Consider the following 16,854-nt stretch of genomic DNA (forward strand, 5'->3'; position numbering starts at 1 on the left):
GTGTTCTTAACTAAGTATGCTTTTCCCCTATACTCCTGGGGCGTCTGCATTTGAGTTTGGCCTCGTTACCTGTTTAGTTGGTGCATCCACGAGAGATACACCAGAAGTAGTTGTGTAATTTGCACACTCATTTATTCCACTTTCAGACAGTTTCTTACTATTTCTTTTCTTATAATTCCAAAAAATGGAGCCCAGTGTTGTCTTTGTTGAAAGATACATATGGTCCATACGATCCATTCACACGGCGTAAGGACTCGTTCCTCTATAATTTCTCAAGAAAATGGCAGGTTTTACAGAGGAAAATTCGTCCGTTTAGGAAAAAAACAATCTCGCCCACAAGGATTTCTCGGTCGCCCAGCTTCTCCGGAAAACTAAACCGAGAAACCTTATAGACGAGGTGAGAACAAACAACCTCACTCGTCCCCGGTTGTCTGTAACTTTACATTCAGAAACTTTCTTGAAAACGGCAACTTTAGCTTGAGCTTATATCCACAAAATGAAAACAAACCATGGGAATTTTAAAAATGCCGCCAATTTACCATGGTAATGTTGCTATAGAAACATTGTCCTGCCCGTTCCTTTGCGCGCGTAAAATTTCTTGCGTATTACAAGCATGCGCACTCATTTTACCGCTCTGTTCCTTGTCTTTATAACTTTTGCACATGCACAGACTTTTTGAACGTTGCGTTCCTATTGTGGAACTAATTTCTCAACTTTTTGTCATTGCACACATAGTTATTTACTTAAAGTTGCCATCATGTAACAAAAGGAGGAAAATTGACGGAATTTGCAGGCAGCCACTTGTGAATGTTATAATGATGATAATGATGATAATAATAATAATAATAATAATAATAATAAGAAGAAGAAGAAGAAGAAGAAGAAGAAGAAGAAAATAATTTATATAGCGCCATTTTTAATGAGCTCAGTGGCTCATGTTAACAATATTTTGAGCTGACAGTATTCAAAATTTTGACTCACTCTCTAGGGGACCGTAGATTACAAATTCCGGCGATAGGTGAAATCAGAAGGTTACAAAAGTCAGCAGGCCAATGTTAGGCAACCTTAATGGAGAAGCCGACGCTTGGGATCTTTCCTGATTGTTTCCAGGAGATATCTTGAAAAGTTAATCGCACAAAATTACAGACTTTAACTTTTGGGCATCTAATGAGAATGAAGGACGGTCGAGGGTGATTACACACTGACAAAGCTGTTAATCCTCTGCCTCCCCTGATACCTCTCTTGGCTTTTCCAGTTACACTGGCAGGTTAAGGGCAAAACTAGGCGCTTACCATATTAACTAAAACGAGCTCGTGAAAATGAAAGAATATCAACTTGTTCCAAAAATTTTCTTTTTGCAAAAGCAACTTACAGCAATAGGGATCGCTATGTTGGTGGCGGTTGCATCGCCAGAAATCGAGGACATTTTGCTCCCGCATTCATTGGTCAGCGGATTGGAGTCGGATGAAAACAAAGATAGTGGTTAGGACAAGTTCCATATTAAATATGGAGCGATTTAAATTCTATGGACCTTCTTTATGGAGAAAAAAGGAAAAAAAATAGCTTTGAACATATCTCTCGGTATGTTTAAGGCAGAGCGACTTATAACAATTTGCTGACTGATGTAATGAAAGGGACAATCTGTACAATGCTTCAATGTCCATTCAAACTGGCTTTATTTGTAATCGTCTACGGATGTCAGACATTTTGGAAATTGTAGCTTAAACCACTTGCATTAAATTATGGGAAAATCTAGGCAAATCTTACTTGAAAAGGGCTTTTTCTCCCAGTTGAAAACACAGTTCAACGAACGTACGATGCAGATCTCTTTGATCTGCTTCCTAATTTTCGCGCGAAAAAATAAATTTGTTCAAGGCAACTTTAGTATGAGAGGGTCTGGATTGAGTTTATTTCCCGTCAAACATTGCTGAATAAAAAAAAACAAATATGGCGACAGTTTAAAGGTTTCGCAGAGGGTTTTTCTTTTAACGCTTTCCCTTCTGGTGCGTTCTCAAGGATCGTCTCAGATCACAGACTCCACAGAGCAAAAATAGCAATTTTCAAGCTCTTTTGGAAGTATCTTATTGTCAAGAAATGTCTCTTTTTATGGACGATTTGCTTACTTCGAACTTCCCTTTATTCAATGCGAGTCGGAGCTAGTTGACTTCTTGGAGGGTTGCTCCTCAAATCGACGATCCTTTGCCATGGATTACGTTATATTTGAGACAGACTAGAGGTAATGGCTAGCCTCGAATATCGAACATGGCTGACATTGCTGGAAGTAAGTAGACAAACAGCTTTTGAATTATTTTTATGCTAGAAGTACAGCTTAATCTCTACTGAACTTGTTTCGAGTCGGAGCTAGGGAATACTCTGACTCGTATTTGTTGTATTTTGGATTTTTGTGGAAATCCCATACATTTCCTTACACGATTTCGCCGCCATTAATTCCTCAATACGCACGCGCGTCCGGCATCTTGACCCAAATTTCTGGCAATTGTTGCTGTTATTTTTACTTTCTCCAATTAAAATTACAAACCATGGCGTGTTCGATTTCAGTTCCCATAATTTCATTAATTGTACCGTGTATTATCATGTTGAAAGCGAGCCGTTTAACCCGTACATAACGCCTGAAAACACATTTTGAAAACCGTGTTTTTGAGATAGAAGTGGGGGAATTAATTATCAATCTAATGAACCAGGTATTTTTTTTATGATTAATTTTCAAACATCTAGTCCAACCGATATTGTTTTTTGGAAAATGAATGACTTAGAGTTGATCAAACGATATTCCAAGGGATGAAAGCATCGGAAACATACAGTCTAAGCACTTTAAAGAAGGAATTTTGTTTTTCAGGCATGAAACGGCAGTCTTTATTTAAAATTAAGCATATGTGCACATCTTTGATATTGTTATGATACACTTTGCAAAATATCTTCAATAGACCAATATTCATAAGAAAGAGAAAAGCACGTAAGATTTGACTGCTTACAGCTTAACTTACCGCCTCCCGGTTAGCTCAATTGGTATAGTGCCAGACTGTTGTGCGGGAGGTCGAGAGTTCAAATCCGGCCAGACCAACACTCAGGGTCTGTAAATAACTAACTAGAAAGTGCTGCCTTTGTAATAATTTCTGCAAACGGTTAGACTTTCTAGTGTTCTCGGATAGGGATGATAAATGGAGGTCCCGTCTCACAAGCCCTTATATGTGAGAACCTTACGCCCTTATACGCCCTTATATTAAAGAACCCACACACTCCTCGAAAAGAGTTGGGCACGTAGTGCCCGGTGTTGGGGTCTATCTTTTTGCAGTGTCTATCCAGGGTGAATTGCACTAACCCTTCAAAACAAGCAAACTGTATAACTTATATCTGATTTCTGTAGTTTTTTCTTCCTTTTTAATAAATGTAATATACTGAGTTAATTCTCCTTGGTATTAAAGACGCGTGGCAGCAAACATCAGGGCCTTACTCAACACAACTTTATTTTGCTGAGTAATTTGGGTATTTGTATAATTTGCGAGGCACTATGGGTACTCATTCAATACATTAAAGTGAATGATTATTATGGTATACGTTAACTGAATGGTTGTCAGAAAGCAAAGTCATTGAGAGTTAGCTCTCCGAAATCTTATGAGAGTTATCGTTCTTTTTAAAAAAACATGTCTTGTACTGATTTGATATTATACCACGAAAAAGCACGTAACGTTTTCTGTTGATAGCTACACTCATTCTTGACTTGAGAGTATTTAAATGTGTTTTTGCATGTTTTACCAATATCTGTCACAGTACTTATTTGGTTAACTGAATGTATACTAACAAGGAAAAGTTTTTGCACGTTGTCTGACTTTAATCGTCAAGATAATTTGGATATATCAACAAAGTTGAAATGGTAAATTGACCACAGTAACGATTATAAAAGCTGACATTTCAAGCGTTAGCCCTTCGTCGGAGCGAATAGAGGAATTGTTGGTTGTGTGTGCTTTTAAAGGCAGAAAATGGAGCTACGTTATTGGTGGGAACATGGCAATGAAGGTGTTCTCGGAATCAGTCACCTAGTCTTCTACCTGTTTCGCCAATGTATATCTTTTTGCAATAAGTGCAAGTTATGCAATAGATTACATTGGCGGAAGTGCATGTGAAGTGATCAGTGATCTTAATGGATGGTTTAGGTCCCGATATTTTATCAGTGTTGTGAATAAAAGGACACATTTTGCATCGTGCATGAGTGCATTTAAAAGTGCCTGGTTGATCATTAGTCTGAAAAGAACTTCTGACCAAAAAATTGCCTATGTTTTTGTCGCGTTTGAATGAAATGAGCAGAGGCTGCGAAAGATAGTGCTTGTCTCTGGATCATTTTGAAGTAATTAAAAGCTTTAAAGAGTGATGGATTTAACTGAGTGATGGAAAGGAATGACAAGGACACATCGAAACCAGTCGCTAGACATTTTAGTTTACCTAATCATTCTAAGCAACATATGGCAAACTGCGGTCTTTCCTTACACTTAGGTAGCACGGAAAGCCGTAAAAATCTTGAACAAAAGCTCATTTTTCAAACCGGCAGTCTAAATCCCACAGGATCAATGAAAGCTTTTCATTCCACTAATTTATTCTTGTTTTTCTCGTTGCAATGTTCCCACCAATAACATAGCTCCATTTTCTGCCTTTAAAAGCACACACAATCCACAATTCCTCCATTCGCTCCGACGAAGGGCTAACGCTCGAAACGTCAGCTTTTGTAATTGTTATGGTGGCTAATTTACCATTTCAACTTTGTTGATATATCCAAATTATTTCATTACTCCCACCGACGCAGCCCCAAACAGTTTCTTTCAAAACTATCAGCCTTTAATCGTCAAGGTTTTTCTTTAATGTAAATTTAAACCTGTCATATTTTTTCATATTTTTATATTTTTTTTTTTTTTTTGGCTTTTTTGACCAAAGAAACTCATTGTGACAACCAATTTGTGCTTTTTGCAATCACGCGCAAAATATACAGGAAATTGATAATTTAAATTTATTCAAGCAAATAAAGTAACTCTGCAGTAAAAATGAGTCATGATTTCTCTATCTGGTGACTTAAAAAGCCCCACTGTGGGATTTTTGTTTGGATGGACAGGGAGATGAGTTGAATCAATTCATTTTCCACGTATATAACCACTTATTTCTTCACTGAATAATGTATTTGCAGCAGAATTCCTTAATAGAATGGGCTGAAAACTGAAAAAAAATTGATGCAATTAAGAATTCAATACAAAAAGAGTATAAGACTGGAGTTTTCTAAAGAATGAAAGAATATAGAGCTAAAAGAGGGCGGATGCAAAGTTCAGTTAAAGCTAAAAATCGTTTGGCCTCGATCAACAACGTTTTCTATATTGGACTTCAGGACCAATCTTACACTTACATTTCGCAGTTTGTTTGGGACAAGACAGCAACAAGTCACATAACACGAGAAGCCCACTTAATTACGAATGTGGTCCAATACTCAGAAACAATTTACAATACACCACTTGAATAAAGCCCTTGAAGTATAAAATTTGATTAATCGCAGCACTGCATTCATTCGAGAGAAGCTACTCACTGAGAGCAAAACTTGTCAGAGTTTTGTTACATCCTTGGCCAACAAACAGACATTAACATCATGAAGACTTACAGTTTTTTTGTTAGTTTTATCTTTGCCATTGCCATGGCGAATGGATTTAGCACAGAAGAACATGTAAAACGTTTCTTTTGCCCTGAGCATAGAGCACTTCTGCCAGATTTGACCAGCTTACAGATCGAAGACCAGAATGCTGGTGCACGTGTTCCACAAAACAATGATTCTACCTGGTGTCTTGCCCACTGTGAGCCAGACTGCAAAAAGTTAGACCCGCCAGAATTTTTAACGGTAAGAAAATTTCTATTTCTTAATTTTTATTTATTGGTTCTGACGAAGGTTGCAATGCACTGCGAGTTTTTAAGTCTAATGAACGCGAGTTTTATAAGATTTCTAGTCTAAGACACTATACATGGCATTGGTGCTGCGCCTCTTTGGTGAAACTCATGAAAACTATAGGTATCGAATTTTAAAAAACTCTTCAAGTTGATGCATCTTTAGTTCCTCCTGAAAAGTTTCGATCTCTATCAGTAACATTCTTGGTCTTCTAAAAATCTCCTCTTGTTTTTATTGAACAGAAAAACGCCAGCTTCCATGAATTCCAAGAGATGACAATCAACTATGTTCTGGCTTCTGCTGTCGTCTTTAACAAAAGTCCATTGAACAAATGCCAGTTTATGTTGCTGTACTTGTTTGATTGCTGCCGAAGTTGTAATGCAGTCTACAAAAAAATAATGTATGGATCGAGATGGCGCTTTATACGGCGGTCCAGAGCATTGTTATCGTGAATCCTATAAATGCATGTGCATATGCATGGACAAGAACTCACTGCCAGAAATCGCCCCCTTCGCTGGACCTTAAGTTCCCGAAGAACTGTTTCAACTTTTCCTATGCTTCGGCATTCATATGCTGAGGAGTGTATCTTACCCATTCACTTTATTTCCCCCAATCAGTTCATCAACTGCATTGTACTTTGTTAGCGTTGCTTTGCAGTTTAAATCTCGAGAGCTTCAAGTACTTGCTTCCTTGTAATGAAGTTGTTGTAACCTATTGTCAAAATAAATGCTTGAAAATAAATTTGTTTTTGTCCCTAAAATGACTGAGCAAATAAAAAAATTACTTAAATGAAAAAGTATATGGAAATTTATATAAAAAGCTCTTCTTCTTTTAACCTCTCATCAAGTGCACCCTTTAGATACTTTTTGAAGCAGTTGTACTCTATTTAAAACACACAAAAAAACAACAACAAAAAACTCTTTATCTCAGTTTGACTAAAATGCACCATTTTTCCTCGGAACAGAGTGATATCCCCATCGAATGCAGGGAAACATCGACAAAGTGATATCTTTCTTAACTATCTAATTTAGTACAATCCCGATTGCTAAAATGCCTTCACTACAAAATTGTCATTTTCTCTTGTTAGATCACGACTATACAAGTATACGGAAAGTGCACAAACCTATACAATCTATGAATTTACTTGATATTCAAGAACACCTTTATTATTGTTTGCTGCCTTGAACCCTTTAAGGGAATAATAGAAAAAGGTGGCTTATGGATTGTAATAAACAAGATTGACTTGCTTGTTCTTAATACCAAACTGTTGAAGCAATATTACTGTGCACGGATGAACTTAATCTTGTTGCAGGCGATATTAATGTTACTTTTTAAAGTTCAGGTTGGACGTGTTCATAAAATTGAAACTGATTATACCGGGTCTTGTGGCTCAAGAATGATAAATATTGACAATAGACGCACCAAGTCAACTTCTGATGGTAGATCTTGTTTTTTGTTCTTTCCTATGATGCATATGGGCTCAGTGATGAATAGTTGAGATAGATATCAATAACATTCCTGTACATGCTAGCTCTCAAAACTAAAATGTCACACTTCGTTTATCTCAAGAGGTTTCCGGTCTTGTACTGTGCATGCCAGAATTAATAACATCAAATAACGTTTTTTAAGTAGATCGGTAATTTGGTGACAAATATAAGTTAGTTTTCAAAAGATAACTGGAAAAAAGCCAAGAAAAAGTCACACATGATATAATAAGGAAAAACAATCACAAACAAGGTGGTATTAATCTTAGCTTAAAACGAACTTTTTTGAAATATCTCATTTTTGACACAATTAACAAAATCGCGAATAAAAATGTTACTTTTTAAAGTTTGTATTCATCATTTCGTGTGTAAACAGCATTAAGAAAAAGCATGCGAGTACATGATAATATTTCATTGTTCAAGTAAAGTTATGCATGGTTGATCCTCCCCGAATAGCCAATCAAAAGGAAGTCACACTTAGTCAGGACATTACACGTACTGTTTATGCGATATAAAAGGTTTTTCACCCACCTAAACTCATTCAGTGTGTGGTTCGTTTTCTCGGACACATGTTCCAGTTGACATACTTCTTTCTCACCTTCCAGAATGAAATCGTATTTTTTATTTACTTTTTGGCTGCTTTGCTGTCGGCTACCCGAGGCCATTACGCTTCGGGAGATTTGTTAAACGACGAAGCGTTTGAAGCCCTCGAAGATATACGAGATGAACCCCGGCTGCCGACGCTTAACGAAGCGCTTATTGATGCGCCAATGGTTCAAGAAGACAGTCATAATATGACCTGTGACTGTGACACCGAGTGTGACAAGCTTCACGTGAGCAGGCTGCCGCACGATGTTCAGGTAGGTGGTTACTGCAAGGAAACGTTTGTGCATTCAAGAAAAGTCTAAGTATTGTGATACACTTCAAATCTTATAAATACGCTTGAGCAATAAATACCAACGGAAAAATTAGACAACTTGGACTTTTTATTTTAAAATCTGTTTCAACCCTCTTTCCATAATTTGTATATACTGTAGTTATATGTTGTTAGGGTGTAGGCAGAGTGCGTTCAGTTCACCAAGTGGGGTGAGTCAGGCTGTTTTATTGTTATACATCTTTCTTTTAGTTAGCAAGGGAGTGTATGTATGATGCACGATCCTCGCAGTAGAGAGCACTATTTATGCAATAGTGAAAATCAGACCTGAAAAAAATCAGGCCTGTACGGAAGGGAGTGTATATCATGCACCTTATGACCCTCCTACATGTAATTGCGCTCCTCAAGAAGTATCAGTGATGGCTCTCATCCAATGTCTTTTTATTAACATGCAGGACGAAGAAAAATACCTCAGCTGCGAAAACTACCTAGTGTTATGCCCTGATGCTGCTGCCATGTATCTGCCACGCCTCCCTGGTGCAAATGACCCAGCCAAGAAGTATGTGTCCAAACAGGTGTTCGACTCCTACCGAAGTTGTAACCAGCATTTTTACTCTTGTATCAGAGACTCTGGCAACAACTATGGTCTGTGCATGCGCGGGGCTTATAAATGTATGTGCGACTGTATTGATAACAAATCCTTCAACGAACTCCCTCACAAGCCCTGAGTCCGGCACGGAACTTTGTAACAGACACTGCTACCATTATCCTGTAATGTGACTCTCTTCAGTTGGAGTCTATCGATTTGTCTGCTTTGTGTTGGCGTTGTTCTCCACTCTAAGCCTTCCAGAAAAACTTTGTATTTTTAATTTGTTTTTCAGTGTTGTAACTTGTTTATTCGAACTATCAATTAAAACAATAATAATTATTAAAAACTGGATCATTGGATAATGCAATTCAAGACTTTTTATTGGCTTAACCCTTATGGTATATAAGCCGATATACCATGATCTAATATCTGTACATTGTAACATCCGGTTTCTTCTTACAAAATAAAGTCGAGAAGATTTGTCCAATATCTTGGGGGCGCTTTTTTTAATAAAGCAATTATTCCACTTGTGCTTGTTGGATATGGGATGATTATAGCCAACTCGATGCTACGCGCCTCGTTGGCTATCTATCATCTCATATCCAACGCGCGTTCGTGGAATAATTGTTAATTATAAAATATATTAGTCTCTTTATCATTTTGATTTTCAAATTATGAAGCCAACATTTGACTTAGATGATGAAGACGTGACAACAATTTTCCTCTGGATCTTGTATTCCATTCACTATACCAACCCTTTCCCTGCTTTCTAGCTCATCAGCTGCTTGTCAGAATGCGGTAATGAGAACCCCTCTCAGGTGAGGTAACTAAGCTTGATGAAACAATAACCATGTGTCAGAATTCTGCATTGCTTGCATACAAAAAAATTAGGTATTCTATTGAAAAAGGCAATACTTTCCACGTTTAAGCCAAGGTTAAGACAAAAAGGAAATTTATAAAGCAACGATGAAGCTGCTGTAGCAGCGGAGAAGTGCGCATGCACACAACCAAATTAAAACTGTGAAGGACAGTTTACATTTATCGGATAGTCGATCATTTCATATCAAAAGCTTTCTTTTGGCTGGGAAAAAGGCTTTTGGGAAAGATACATTTGTAAAACGTAACTTTATGGAACCAGTTTGACTTTAAACTAAAACGGTTTAATTGATACAATGTAATGTCGTAAGCGAAGTCCGTTGAACTCTCGGATTGGCAATTAACCCGTGCTTCTATTTGGGTGAGAAGAGCCGTGGTTTTCAGGCATTGTTGGTTCCGAGAGGTTTTGAAAGAAAACGTTTGGAGCCCTTTCAAGTTATAAAAGATGCAGATAACTAAAACATGATGTTATATCTTTATTACATAAGTGCTCAAAAGAACACAGATCAATATTATCATATCCATAAAGATCGTTTGATGTACTTCACTGGGTTTATAAGTGAGACAGAATGCGTTAAAAAAAAATTTAAAAAAAATTTAAAAAAAAACATAATATTTTCAAAGTGCATACTGAATAACTCCGACAGTTTTAGCAAAAACAAAAACAGAAGTACTAGTTTTTTCGATGCATTTCACCCTGCTAACAGCTTTCGACAAATAGCATCTGATTTAGCAAAATGATTGCAATAAATTATTGTTGATTTATCATAACTTTGAAGGCGGTCACTCAGCCAGGATTTGGTGCCATCCCCAATCATAATTAGTTGTTTTTATGTCCTTAGGCCGGGCAAGCCCCTGCCCGAAAGCTCTCTTCCAAGGAGAATTTGTGGGAAAGTATATTGAGGAATCAAGAGCTTAACATGCATCTTAAAATGGAGTTTTTATTGATGTGCTGTTGGGTTTTATTTGCATTTCTAATCCACGAAGTTGACTGCGGGGATAATGAGAATGTTAGAAAAACTGCAAGACTCTCTCATTTGCATGATAATGCAGAGGAACTACAAAAGCAAAAATTGACGATAATCCAGCCAAGCTGGATGATACTAGACATGACCCAGAAGAAGGCATTACTTGCAACTGTAGAGATCTCTGTTCTGAACAGCACCCAGCTAGAGGTGAATATTCCCTTTTATCAGCTGTTTCATTTCGTTATCTAATTAGTTTTGAGTCCTGATATAAATGCATCGTAAAATGAGTATTCCAACCGTTTATAAAGTAAGATAATAAATTTCATTTGACATACGTATTGAAAATCAAAGACAGCCATGATCCTCGCGGCAATTTTTTAGTTTTAGGCTTCTTTTCCGCAATTGCAAAATTTGCAGCTCACCTGCAAGGGTCATGGAATTATTTGGTTAATAAAACATCAAAATTAACGTTACTAAAAATCAATTTGATATTTTCTTATTACAGAGACTTGTTTGGATCGAGGACAACCCAATTTTCCACAAGGAGAGTGCAAGAATCGACATCGATAAGACGCCCTATCTAACAAGTTGCTTTTTATTCTGCTGTCGAAATTGCAACAAGGATTATCCCAGATGTGTGCAGAAAGTTTTGAGGGAGTACTGTTTGAAGGCAGCTTATGACTGTGCTGATGCATAACTGAAGGAAAGTTCATTTCAAATAACCATCAAAGGATGGTAAATTTATAACTTAGGAAGTGTTCCCCTGGAGAAGTGCTTTTACTTGTCTGAGTATTTTTCGAAATAAGTTATCAATTCTGGCCAATAAATAAGTGTGCGGTTCCTACGTGATTCTGCTTATTGAGTAAAAGACAATCTACTCCCTTTTTTGTTCTGATTTGAAAAAATGAAAAAATAAAGGAAAGTTTTTATCGTATAATCTTTTTGTGGCTTTACCGCGCGCAATAGCCCATTGCGTCCTATTTACAAGAAAAAAAATTTTCGAAATTTTCAAAATTTAGTCCGTGGTCGCATAGTAAAATACTTATACACTGAGTTATGTCGGGCCAGACGGAAAAATACTTTGCTCTCTTTCATGACACACAAACCTCGCTGTGCTCGGTCCGTACTTCATGACATCAAGCCAAATATTTTCTCGCCTGACCCTCCCAGTCAGTCAATAAGTACACAGTACTTTAGAGCCTATTTAGTAGGACAGTTTAGACAGTGTTCACAAGTGGGTAGACAGGATTCAGCAGTAGAAGTGAGTGTTTAGCAGCATAAGTCAATGATAAGTATTGAGTGAGAATAAAAGTGTGAGAGCTTAAGAGAATAACCAGAATTAAACAGATTAACTAAAATTGGATGCAAATAGAATCGAATGCGTATCAGAGAACCAATATATTTCTTTTAAAGAAGACAGTTCGAGAGTCCTTGCAGCCTTTCGCTGGGCGTGGCGCGGTCCGCAGCTAATTCCCTCCAATTGCAACATACTTAGCAAATTACATCCTAACATGTTTGGCAGAGGACATTTGGTCGCTGAAAATATCATAATGTCGAATAGGGCGTGATGAACAGAATAGAGAGAGAGAAGTAACCAAATTATTTCATTTGAGCCTAATATTTCAGTGAATTTTGCCATCTTGATTTCATCTCAGATGCGAAATATGGTTACGCTGCAACATAAGTTAAACGTTTATTGAGCCAAATACAAACCGAATGTGCAAACCAAAGACAACCTTCTTTAATAAGGTAAGAAAATGGATTGGGTTTGTGGAGCCACCAGGTCTGAAGCAGTTCTGGAAAACGACAAGCTGAGTTGTGGTCTGATGATTCATATTTCTATTAGTTTACTGGCATTGTAAACGATCGGTTTCTGACCTATCAGAAGATGCATAATGCCTCTGTAAGAGCTAAATTAGAAAATTGCTAGAAACAGCTTAAGGTGTTTGGAGACAGTTTTCTGAGACGCCTACCGACTATTTTGATATAAGGCCTCGCCGCTGAGAGAATTTAAGCACATAAAATCCAACCGTTTCAAAATTATGATTCCGCCAATTCAGTATTTATGGTAGTTCTCCTTGTTGTCTACCATGCATTTTTCCTTGTATTAATTGGGAGAATTCAATGTTACATCATATTGTTGCTATTTTTCTTAGTTTATTCTCAGAAAGTTCCTGCTTGATGTTGTATCGATACTGTGGAGAGAAATTACTTGTTAGTCAATCCAGGGATTGCAAGGGTTAATAATGCAATATTAACATTTAGGAGTTGCAGCAGTAATTATCATATACCTTTATACCAGTGATAAAGCAGAAGATATCCCAGCTGTGTGCAAAAGATACAAACAGGCTAAATGTAAGAATGCAAAGTCAATCATAAGAGGAACTCTGGGGCTGGAAGTGTGGAGGTTCCATACTGATACAGACACTGACAACACATCAAGAGGTGAACTGGTTAGAAAAACAGACACGGTTTGATGCTACTCTGGTTTAGTGATTTAGTAAATGTAACTGCAGAATTACAATTCTGACAGGAGTGCCAAAACACTTTTTTTTTAATTTTTAATTTTTTTTTAATAACCTCATATTTCTATGTTTCCAGTTTTCCTACATATTGTCAGAAGGCCTGCTTCAAAATTAAACCTAGAAAATAATAAAAATAAATGATCCTTTCTTTAATACAAATGTTTGGGACAAAAGACCAATTAATGAATACAGCCCTCGGAATACTTTGGTTCCTTAAATTTTCTTGACAAATAAATTTAGTTTTTTAGACAACCCTAACAGAAAAAAATGGTTCCCCATTTTCTGTGCAACAATATGCCTCTCATACAATTATGAATTACAGAGAGCTAATATCAACCATAAGCACCAACTTGTCCGTTATATAACCAGACATTATGTTACCAAAGAGTCCCTCTATCTCTAGGGATCTCAGGGCAACACTACCTGAGGAAAAAGTAAATACACAATAAAAATCAAATTGTTTAAACAAATATTGTTCTGTGACAGTGTTCTCCTTTTCAGGTGGGTAACAAGCAACATTAACCGCCTGTAGTATAGGGGAATCCTTGTTTACAATATTTGCGTCATTAGCATAAGCAATTCAATTTCTCATGGAGCTAAAAATAAATCAGTTCTGAGTATCGAAAGGTCAAAGTATGATTAACTCGGCCAATGAGTACAAGCCTAATGCATTGAATACTTTTTGTGCAACACGGGTTTAAAGACTCAAAATTTTACATAGAATGTATGAGCCATTAGCGCTTTTGCCACCCAGAAATTTTGCAGTTTTTGATGGACTGTTTCTCTTTGAATATTACACTCAAAGAGCTACAAATTTCACCCTGTACTAAGGTTTTCTAGCTCTTTAGCTGCCTGAAGTCAATTTGTATCTAACATGCTTCCTTCTTTACGCAAAGCCGTATGCAAATGAGCAAAAATGTAAACAATGACGTCAGCATGAATCCGCCTATTACCTCAGTTAGAAAAGAGTGAGAAATCTTGAAAATTCAACAAGTAAAAAGAAAAGTTTGCTTTATCAGTTTGAATTTTTTTTTTACCGGTCATAGTTAAAATGAGGGAAAACACTGTCCAATACACTTATTATAATATATATATAGAAATATGATTTAATTATAATAATAGAGTCAAAGTAAATACTGAATATTAAACTTAGGAATCTCCTGACACAAAATCAAGGGCATTCTTTAAACAGATGTCACTCCTCACAATTATTATGCGAAGCAAAGATTGCAGTTAAAACTTAAATTGCTTCAATTAACCATCAAGATCACTTTAAGCTGTATAAGAAACAAGATGTCAACAATCATCACAAATTTTAAGGCTAAACAGATTTCGAGGTTGAATAAAAACTCAAGGCAATTTATAATTTTTCTTAGTGTGTAACATTTGGTACCCTTTTAGAAATATAGTTTAGCCCCCGCTAATATTAATCTTGCTGTTGGAGATTACCCAACTGCATCAGTCCGTTTTCCAATCTGTAACCTACTCCACATTCAAGATTAACAACTGGATTAAATGCTTTTAATTTCTAGGCATAGTAGAAATCTCTCCTGATCTAATTTTTAATTAGAAAAAGATAATGGATATGATATATTTTGTCTAAGGTCTGTTACAACAGTTGTGTACACCAATATTTCCTTTAATCCTTTAAAGATCATTACACATCACTCTTCATAAATTTTAATATCTTTTGAGGTGCTGGTTAAACTGAACACAACCTCTACAAACAGGGCTCAACACTGATGGTAGGCAACTAGCCACAGACTAGTAGAAATTCAGTTTTGGTTAGAAGCTTTTAATTTCCACCAGGCAGTTTAGCAAGTAAACAAACTGAAATTGTCGTAGATGTGATTCCTTTCGCCCTCTCGATAATTCAGTGATACAAACCGTAGGTGCAATTACAGATATTTGGAAGTATACGTATTTTTTTTCTTCTTTAGCAAAATCCTTCCTCGATAGAGATCAAAAGTAGGTTTTTGTCAGCAGCAGCGAATTTAGACCACGTGACCAATCTATGACGCATGAAGTTTAAAAGGTCTAATAACCAGTTTCGTGACATAAAAGACTTCCGCTTTCAGTTTCTAAAAGTGGGGGGGAACCCCCTAACACTGTTGTTAAAATTTCCCTTTTGACGTTTAAAATGTTCAAACGCCCTTCTGTCTGGGCGAGCATACTTCGATAGCTGCACTTACGGTTGGTAAAGGAAAGTGAAAAGAACTCGGAAACGTCGAGGTAAGGTTTCGGTAGTCGTAGATGTGATTTCGCCCTCTCTATAATTCAGCGATACAAACCGTTGGTGCAATTTATACAAATGTTTGGAATTTTACGTATTATTTTCTTCTTTAGCAAAATCCTTCTTCGATTGAATTCAAAAGTAGGTGAATTTTGTCAGCTTACAGTATCATCGCGGCTCTGAACGTTCTTTAGCAGTGTATTTTGCCCAGAATGTTCTATTTCTCGGCGAAGAGACTGTCCGGCAAAATTCGCAGTAAGCGAAGATGTGAAATTGGCTAGCGCTGCGTTAGGTTTATTCAGATCTACCTTGCCACTTTCAATTCAATCGGGCATAGACCTGGTCAATGAATTTACCGGAAAGAGAATTGAGCTAACTTGTTTAGGGATCTATAGAAGATACATGGTCCCTTTACAGAGTAAAGTTATTATTTATTTTTATGTCGTTACATCCCATATCATCACTGGTAACACTGCAAACCACATGTTCATTTCACTTTTCTCTGCATGAATGGTTGGTTTGATTGTTTGCTCACGTTCTGCAGTTTATTGTGGATATAACATCTGTCGGCTCATGAATTTTGAAATATCTCGAGCAGGATGGGATAGTTTACTCCAGGCGAAGTTATAAGCTCATCTCCTACCTATGCCTTACACGAAGAGAACACAGATGATATCATGTAACCCATGATGTCCACTGTGTCTGTTCTCTACTTTGTTTAGATTTAGTGATTCCCAAACATATTTGTAACTCCTGCATGCTTTTTAGATGACATAGAAGTGAGGACTTTACGAATTTTTAAAAGTAAAAAGGTTGCTTTCAAAGACTTGAAAATCAGTCCAAGGTTTAACGAACAAAAAGAAAATGGCTGACCTCGTTGAAATCGCTACGAATCTTTAAAAAACATGCTGAACTGACAAAGAAACAGAAGTCCAAAGTAAAGCTGGGAAAGCTATACTTCGAGTTAAATCTTAACCTTATTTATTCTATTTCAATGCAAATGTTTCCTTTTAAAAGATGTACTGTGGACATCAAAGATGTACTTTGGACTTAAGGCTACTAGCTAGGTCTCTCTGTGGTTTGCAGCTTTGTCAATGGTTATCTTACGCATCAGTCGCTAAGCAGTCAAAGTAGACCGACACAAAACAGGTCTTTGTATCCGTAACGTAGTTTTGATGACTAAAATGTTCAGATGAGGCTGAATGACTTATTAAAGAACTCCTTGAATTGGACTTACGGTATTACCTGAGAGCACGGCATACAATTTGATGTCTCGAATTCCACCGGCTGTTATCGATTTTAGGAATTAGGGAAACCAATACTTTCTGAGATTCAGCTTTCTTTAGTACAGTCTGTATATTCATTTTGTACAA

At 36.9% G+C, this 16,854-nt stretch overlaps 3 protein-coding genes across 11 annotated transcripts in view; all 3 read left to right on the forward strand.

Annotated features, from left to right (window-relative positions):
* The first annotated feature begins 1,917 nt into the window (after nucleotides 1-1,917).
* On the forward strand, nucleotides 1,918-12,081 carry LOC148738195 (uncharacterized). Of its 9 annotated transcripts, XM_088750273.1 has the most exons (6): nucleotides 1,919-2,281; nucleotides 8,022-8,276; nucleotides 8,746-8,849; nucleotides 9,653-9,697; nucleotides 10,809-10,930; nucleotides 11,229-12,081. In XM_088750273.1, exons 1-6 carry the CDS (start codon nucleotides 2,240-2,242, stop codon nucleotides 11,291-11,293), a joined length of 633 nt encoding a protein of 210 aa, XP_088606399.1. In that variant the 5' UTR covers nucleotides 1,919-2,239; the 3' UTR covers nucleotides 11,294-12,081. The 9 variants fall into 9 exon arrangements, with proteins under 9 accessions (XP_088606396.1, XP_088606400.1, XP_088606401.1 ...); XM_088750270.1 differs by lacking the exon at nucleotides 8,746-8,849 and having other exon boundaries at nucleotides 1,918-2,281; nucleotides 10,598-10,930; XM_088750277.1 differs by lacking the exon at nucleotides 11,229-12,081 and having other exon boundaries at nucleotides 8,746-8,962; nucleotides 10,809-10,902.
* LOC148738196 (uncharacterized) lies at nucleotides 2,291-6,457 on the forward strand. Its single transcript, XM_088750311.1, is given in 3 exon segments — nucleotides 2,291-5,887; nucleotides 6,175-6,327; nucleotides 6,329-6,457. Coding segments are annotated over 3 exon segments (528 nt in total). The 5' UTR covers nucleotides 2,291-5,641.
* A 3,254-nt stretch (nucleotides 12,082-15,335) lies between the features above and the next one.
* Nucleotides 15,336-16,854, forward strand: part of LOC148738197 (uncharacterized) — a 33,361-nt gene continuing 31,842 nt past the window's right edge. Inside the window, exon 1 of the mRNA XM_088750177.1 lies at nucleotides 15,336-15,480. The gene's annotated coding sequence lies outside the window, so the exon portion shown is untranslated. The remainder of the gene's footprint in view (nucleotides 15,481-16,854) is intronic.

This window comes from Stylophora pistillata, chromosome 2 (assembly GCF_964205215.1).
Source record: "Stylophora pistillata chromosome 2, jaStyPist1.2, whole genome shotgun sequence".
Lineage (NCBI taxonomy): Eukaryota > Metazoa > Cnidaria > Anthozoa > Scleractinia > Pocilloporidae > Stylophora > Stylophora pistillata.

Bases quoted from the DNA above. Each gene is read 5' to 3' on its own strand.
- LOC148738195 (XM_088750270.1), top strand. From the start codon at position 2,240: ATGGCTAGCCTCGAATATCGAACATGGCTGACATTGCTGGAA. The intron at 9,698-10,597 runs GTGAGGTAACTA...TTATGTCCTTAG, and splicing joins GTAATGAGAACCCCTCTCAG to GCCGGGCAAGCCCCTGCCCG. The intron at 10,931-11,228 runs GTGAATATTCCC...TTCTTATTACAG, and splicing joins TGAACAGCACCCAGCTAGAG to AGACTTGTTTGGATCGAGGA.